This window comes from Hipposideros armiger, unplaced genomic scaffold, assembly GCF_001890085.2.
Source record: "Hipposideros armiger isolate ML-2016 unplaced genomic scaffold, ASM189008v1 scaffold_291, whole genome shotgun sequence".
In the NCBI taxonomy this organism is placed as follows: domain Eukaryota; kingdom Metazoa; phylum Chordata; class Mammalia; order Chiroptera; family Hipposideridae; genus Hipposideros; species Hipposideros armiger.
The window spans coordinates 1107589-1115017 of NW_017731641.1; the positions used below are offsets into that span (position 1 = coordinate 1107589).

Below are 7429 nucleotides of genomic sequence, written 5' to 3' on the forward strand. Positions count from 1 at the left end.
ATAGAGGAATAAAGTAATGCCTGGGATTTGCTTCAAAAAATCAGGGAGTAAAGGAATGAGAAGGGTTATTGTTGACATAAGCTTAGCTCTGAGTTGCTAATTGTTGAAGTTGGGTGCTGAATATGTGGGATTCATCGAATTTTCATAAAAAAGGTAAAAAGGAAAATGTGTGTATTATGATAACAGGATACCAGTTTTCACCCACCAGATTAGCAAACACTTTAAAATCAGATAATTCTAAGTGTTAGCAAGAACATCAGAAAGTGGGAACTCATACACAAATGTAGGAACATAAATTGGCACAACTGATTTGGAAATGTGGTATCTTCTACCAAAACTGAAGATGTATATTCTTTACTATCCAGCTGTTCCCCATCTAGGCTACATATTAGAAAACTTTACTCATGGAAATATATACAAAAATGTTCACAGGCTCATTGTTTTTAATAGCAAAGATACTGGAAACAACTAAATGTCCACTTGTAGAAAAATGTATGACTACATAGTGGTATATTTACATAATGGAATGTAAGTGAATTTACTGAAGTTACATGCCTCAATAATCGATAAATCTTACAACACATGATAAACAAAAAAAAGGAATTTTCAGAACACAAACATAACATTTTTATGTAAAGTATAAAACCATGTAAAAGTAAATATGTTGTCAAGGATACATACAGATGTAATAAATTTCTAAACAAAAGCTAAGAATGATAAATTCAAAATTCAGAGTAGTGGTTATTTCTGGTATGAGGAAGTAGGAGAATAATTAAGGGCACAAACGGTGCACCCTAGCAATTGTAAGGTTTTGCTTCTTAAGCTAGGTGGTAGATACATGAGTGTACATTATAATATGCTTTCATCCTTTGTAATAATTCATAATTAAAAATATAACATTTTGTCACAATATATACAAATACCGACTCATATACCTGAAATAATATAATGTTATATGCCAATGTATCTCAGTTAAAAAATATATATGTATAAATTGTTTTCAGGAAAGGGAGGGACCATGGAAGGGGGAAGTGAGAGAAGAGGCAGGAAAATACATATTGGGAGAACAAGAAATTCATTTCGGTTCAACAACAAACTTATTGAGAACAGATGAATGAAACCTTGCCTCTCTTACAAGGTACACCATCATCTGCCAGAAGAAAAGTGCTGGTTCCTCTCAGTGCAGAGGTGAAGAAGCTACTGTATAGCGTGAGTTCTAGCCAGACCCCTAATGTGTTTTGATGATGTCAAAACATCTGTGAGCAGGCTTTTGGTCCCAGGAAAAAGGTCTGAGCCTTCCTTCTCATCATCCCACCTGCTCCCTGCCTTCTTCTGTCTATTCAGAATGGCTTCTAGGTTTGGTCTTTAATGACATGCATGCAGTAAAAATAAATACAGTTCGGTGCTGAGTGCATCTTTCATGTAGATTTCTCCAGTGAACAATGAGGAAAGAAGAGCAGCAGTGTGACTGTGAAGAAATCGATACCTGTGGCTTTCTCCTGACGTCTGTTCCAGGGCTTTCCCAGGAAACTGGTAAAACCATCGATGCTGAGGCATGTGCTCTAGGCTTCTAGTTCATTCATCGGGTGAGTCATCTCTTCAGGTGGAATGCATCTCTACACCAGTGTGCAACCCCGGGAGAAGAAGACATGGGGATGTGCCAAACTCATGTCCAATTAGGCAGGAGGTGAAACACTGGTGGTCATCTTGGTATGGGCACCTTCTTCTACTACTACCTCCAGTTTCTGGCTTCCTCATGGCCTTCCTGGGGAGTCCCCGGCTTCCTTTTGTCCTTCCTGGGGGAGTCCCCAGCTCCATTTTGGCCTTCCTGGGGGAGTCCCAACTTCTCCATAAACTCCCTGGGGGAGTCCCCAGGACCTTCATAGGGAGCCCACAGGAAGGGAGCCCTGCTGGGCAATCTGATCCCAGGATCACATACAATGTGCTGCCAACTCTGGCTCCTCAGGCATCGTTATACTTGCTGGACCCAAGGCCCTGGGCTCTCTAACTTGATTTCCAGCTTTGTGCCTACTTTCTGGGTCCCATGGTGATGTAAGACGTATCACCTGAGGGTCTGCAAATCTGAAAGAAACCAAACAATCACAGGGTTTGTCATCCTCCCCAAATCCAGCATCTCTGTTTCCCCAACAAGTAGGTACCTGTTCTACCTTTTAATCGGTTTTACTTCCAAACCTGTGTAATATAATGCCCTCCCCTGGATACATTTATCAGAGGCAAATCTTCCCTATTGTTTTGTAACATCTTGTCTTACTAAACCAGTGTCCCTCCTGGCATTTTCCCAGCTCTTGGTGGATATCTCCAATGTGACCTGGGTGAGAGGAACTCATACTATAAATACTACTACTACTAATGACTAAGACTTATTGAGGACTTGGTATGTGTCTGTTATGAGTACTTGCCATGTACCAGGCCTTGCTCTGAACACTTAGTTAGTATATATATACACTTATTGAGGGATATGGTATCATTTTCATTTTTCCAATGAGGAAACCCAGGCACAGAGGGGTTAGGTAACTGCCCAAGGCACACACAGTGCTTTCCAGAACCTGCATTTTGAACTACTGGGCTACAGGGGCTGTCTCCTGAAAGCCAAAGCAGATCAGACGCAGACCCCTCCTCTTCCCCTCCTTGCATAGCTTACAGCGCAGGACGGCCTCTTTGACTTGGCGGAAGCCACGTTCGGGGCCCTGGCCATCCACGAAGTACATGAAGCGTAGCTCCGCGGGATAGGCAGCCCTGGCCAGGCCCGCAAGCAGGGGGATGATGCGGCCCTCTGCACCCGGGGCCTGGCTCAGGGCCTGCAGCATTTGGTACCGGCACCACGGGTCGCGCAGGAAGCCAGGCGTGATGAGCAGCACGCGGCAGTGGCTGCTGTCCAGTGCCCGGCACAGCTCGGACACGATGGCGCCACCCGGGGCCGCATCGCGCAGCTGCAGGAAGCAGCGCAGGCCCACGGAGCTGTCCTCCAGGTAGGCGACCAGCTCCTGCGCGGCCGCCAGGTCCTCCTCGCTGTGGCACACGCACACGTCGTAGTCCCTGCTCCAGCGGCCACTGCTGCTGCTGCTGCTGGAGGCGGCCTCGTGTGCAGGTGGCAGGTCGGGAGACACCACCGATGTGGCCAAGCTGAGGCCCGGGGGTGGGGAGCTGTCCTGCGATCTCGTCTGTGGAGCGTCACTGGAGGTGCTTTCCTGGGACACAGGCATCTCCTTGGGCTTCTTCGATAGGGCCTGCCTGAGCCAGTCTGTGGAAGAAACTCTGCTCAGGCCAGAATTCTCACTAGGTCACCTCCTGGCTGCAGAGAGGTGCCCCGGGCCGGAATCCCGCCCACCTTCCTGCAATGGCTAACATCACCTGATTCTCAGACCTTCTGCCGGGCTATTTGCACATCGCTCAGGACTTGCCCCCAATTCCCACTATCTTCAGAGGTTTCGAAAAGACACAAGAACTCTGGCTGTTTTAGAAGTCCTGGGATAAATGAACAGCAAGCGATTATAGCTAATAATACTGTATTGCATATTTGAAAGTTGCTAAGAGAACAGATCTTAAAAGTTCTTGGGGAGGCGGCCGAGTGGCTCAGTTAGTTAAGAGTTAGCTTAAGAGCGCAAGCTCCAAACAACAGGGCCACCGGTTCGAGTCCCACATGGGCCAGTGATGCTGCGCCCAAGCTGAGCTGCCGCCCGCTGCTGCTGAGCTGCCACCCAGCTGCTGCTGAGCTGCCAAAAGGTGGCAGGATGGCTCAGCTGGTGAGAGCACGTGCTCCTAACAACAAGATGGCTTGTTTGATGGTGGGCTATGCCCGCCAGCAACTAAGACTGAACTCAGCACCCTGAGCTGAGCTGCTGCCCGGATGGCTCAGTGGATAGAGCATGCGCTCTTAACAACAACAGGCCACTGGTTCGACTCCCACATGGGATGGTGGCTATGCCCACCCACAATTAAGATTGTAACACAACACCTTGAGCTTAGAGGCCATGAGCTGCCCACGCTCAGCCAGATGGCGACTGGCGCCCTCTACAACTAAAATTGAAGAACAACTTGGCTGGTCCCCCTCCCCAATTCCCCAACACTGTTCCCCTCCCCCAATTCCCCAATTAAAAAAAAAAAGTTCTTGGGGCTGCTGGGTTAGCTCAGATGGTTAGAGCACAGGCTCTTAAGGTTGCTGGTTGGATTCTCACATGGGCTAATGAGCTGCACCCTCTACAACTAGATTGAAAACAACGACTTGAAGCTGATGGGTCCTGGAACAAACACACTGTTCCCCAATAAAGTTTAAAAAAGAAAAAATTCTCAACACAAGAAAAGAAATTCTGTATGTATGGTAACAGATATTAACTAAACTTGTGGTAATCATATATATATATATATATATATATATATATATGTATGTATAAAAAATGTTGTAGGTATGTCAATTATACTTCAAAATTTTAAAAAGCCTTGGTGTAACAATAATATGAAAAAAACCACAAAACAAACTCTGGTTGTTTTACCAATCTGATTGGGAAAGACAGCCCTTGGATTTCTGGCATTCCAGCCTACCCTAACCACAACTTCTGCTAGAGCTGGCTAGTCCACCATCTGCGAGTCTGTAAGTAGACCTATGTGAAGTTAGAATGGATCAGTCAAGTCCCCAGACCCACTTTCAGCACTGAGGGGAGGCAGATTTGGATTAAGGCGGGCTACCCATTGTGTTTGACCCTGAGAAATCCTAGATTGTTGCTAAATGGGTAAAATGAAAGTATGGAAGAGGGCTGCTGCTCACAGCTCTGGGAGAGCATAGAGCTTAGTGGTTCAGGGCCTACACTCTGGAGTCAGGCAGAGATTTGATTGTGGACCTGCTTTGATTGTTGGCTTTCTGTATGACCTTAAGCAAGGCAGTCTGTCTCCATTTCCTCATCTGTAAAATGGGTTCGTTTTAGTTGTTAATTAACTGAGATAATACAGTGTTTGGTATATTGTCAGTACTCCATAATGATTTCAACTCAGCCTCCCCAGCTTTTGATAGTGGTGTTCTAGAGATTGATTTTTTTCTCTCTCTCTGCTTGACTCCTTCCTCTGAATGGTTCTGGATGATTTCGATGACAAGAGATACAATGTTAGGCACTCAGCACCATGGTTTCCAGGCTAGGAAAATTAACTGAGCACACCTAGAAGACCTGTGAGCCAGAAGAACTGCAGGTTCCTCCAATGCATACCTTCTCTCCTCACACACCACCAAGTCTGGACACTGAGGCCAAGGCAGGAGCCCCCCCCCCATCGTCAGCCTCTCTGCATCTCTCCCCTGTGTATGGCCAGGCAGGCCTCCCACCTCACCAACAGGGATACTGAGGACCACACTCACAGGCGCAAGAGCAGCTTTAGGAGTTGGCTTTACTCACCAGCCATCTTGCCCAGAGGCTTCCTGGACCGGGAGCCAGGAGCTGGAAAGGAGGAGGATGATGCCATAGTGTTGGGTTCACAACTAACCCCATGAGACCAGGCATTGGTAAAGCAGGAGGGAGGGGACTCAGTATTGATCTCATGGAACAGCCATCCTACAAGAGACATACAGAGAGGGTGACAAAAGCTGTACTTACCTCACTCTCAGTACCAGGGGTTGGCTCCAATGGGTCCCTCAACCCTCATGGGGGAGACACCGTTATGAATGGGGCTGGTTTCTAGAAAAACCCAGATCTGTGTGGTATAGTTAGACTTACAGAATATGAGCTCAGCATGACCAGTAGAGTGACTGCTCTCTGCTCTACCTGGAGTGCATCTGGGATCTGGGGAAGGGCAGCTGGCAGGCAGCTCTTTACAGAGACTTCCTGTGTAGGTGCTAAAATAGGAGAAGGACAATTACTATTTGGACAAATAATTATGTATCTAGGTAAACAGATGCTGAGCAGAAGAGAGAGAGAACACATGTAAGAAACCTTAAGAAACTCTTCCTCTAAGTCTGCCTTCCCCTGAGTAACTCCATTTATTCATCCATCTATCCATTCCTCTATCCTTCCCTCCTTCCCTCAGCTGTCAGCTTAGGGATGTAGTGTCACATAGTGGTGAAGACTGCAGACAGTGCAGGCCGAGTGCCTGGATTCCCACCTTTTAATAACTGTGGCCTTTGGCAAGCTACTTAATCTTGCTAAGCTTTAGCTACTCCATCTGTGAAATGGAAATCACATTAGGGCCTGCTTCTCACCATTATTGTAAGATTACATGAGATAATTTATGTTATGTGCTAATGGTATATGGCATAGAACGCCCAGAAAATAGCGTGGGTTAGTATGTATTTAAAATTGTCTAGGGCCAGCCAAGTGGTGCGTTGGTTAAGAGCTGGCTTGGGACGCCAGAGGGCCCTGGTTCAGATCCCACATATGAGGGCCAGTGACACTGCCCCCTACAGCTAAGATGCTGAACAACAGCTCAACCTGGAGCTGGGTTGTCGTGAGTCGCCGCCGACGGCGTAGGCTGCAGCCCCTGCTGCAGTGGGTTGCCATGGGCTACCATGTGTAGCCAGCAGCCAGCGTGAGCGGCCCTCAAGCCGTCGTGAGCAGCCGTCCAGAAGCTGGCGACTGATCTGCCTCGCCTGGGAAGAGTGCAATGATGGTGCCAACTTGGGCCAGTGAAGCAACGTCCTCCACAACTAGACTGAAGAACAACAAAAAAAAAGACAGCAACTTGTCTGTTCCCCTTCCCCCAATTCTCCAGCGCTGTTCCCATCCCCCAATTTCCCAATTTAAAAAAAAAAAAATCTTTAAAAAAATAAAAAAATAAAATCATCTAGATATTAGAGCGACATATTATGTTCATGGTTTAGAAGACTCAATATTGTCATCAGTTTTCCCCAAACTAACCTTTAGATCAATGCTATCCCACATTCCACATTCCAGAAGGCTTTTGTTTTTTTGGGGGGGATAGGATTGTCAAATTGCTTCTAAATTTATCTGGAAATGCAAAGGACCAAGAATACCTTAGATGGGTAACTCACCATGTTCTCTTCCCACCACAATGACCAGGATGTCCCTGATGGTAGAGGCTCTTTCAGCTTCCGTTTCTGGGGGGACATGCTGTGGAGCAGAGCCTGGCCTGATCCAACACAGAGCTGCAGATGAAGGGCTGGTGGAGAGCTTGGATCTAGATCTGTAGAGCAACTGACGAGGACTGCTTTCTCACTCTTTGCAGGATCTGGAGAGTTCAAACCAATCCCCTGGGAAGTCATATAGAAACAACTTGTATTATGAGACACACTGAAATAAGGGGTTTCAAAATTTAAAGAATGTCATTCTATGTTGGACAATAATGCTTTGTTCACTGCTAAATGCTAAGCACCCTTATGCCAAGCTGATGAATGTAAGAGATACTGTTGATTCATGAAAATATATATGAGAGAGAGAGAGAGAGAGAGAGAGAGAGAGAGAGAGAGAAACTG

General features: G+C 46.5%; 1 protein-coding gene across 3 annotated transcripts in view; it reads right to left on the reverse strand.

The window, feature by feature from the left end:
• Positions 1 to 425: 425 nt before the first annotated feature.
• The window catches only part of TIRAP (TIR domain containing adaptor protein), a 16118-nt gene continuing 9114 nt past the window's right edge, over positions 426 to 7429 (reverse strand). For 2 of the 3 annotated variants that reach the window (XM_019658947.1, XM_019658948.1), the window contains exons 3-7: positions 6989 to 7207; positions 5718 to 5836; positions 5400 to 5555; positions 2663 to 3262; positions 426 to 2082 (exon numbers count right to left, since the gene is read on the reverse strand). In XM_019658947.1, coding sequence (XP_019514492.1) covers positions 2063 to 2082; positions 2663 to 3262; positions 5400 to 5466 — 687 coding nt within the window. In that variant the 5' untranslated portion in view covers positions 5467 to 5555; positions 5718 to 5836; positions 6989 to 7207 and the 3' untranslated portion in view covers positions 426 to 2062. Of the gene's footprint in view, positions 2083 to 2662; positions 3263 to 3372; positions 3487 to 5399; positions 5556 to 5717; positions 5837 to 6988; positions 7208 to 7429 lie in introns of all 3 variants that reach the window. The other variant, XM_019658949.1, reaches the window with a different exon arrangement.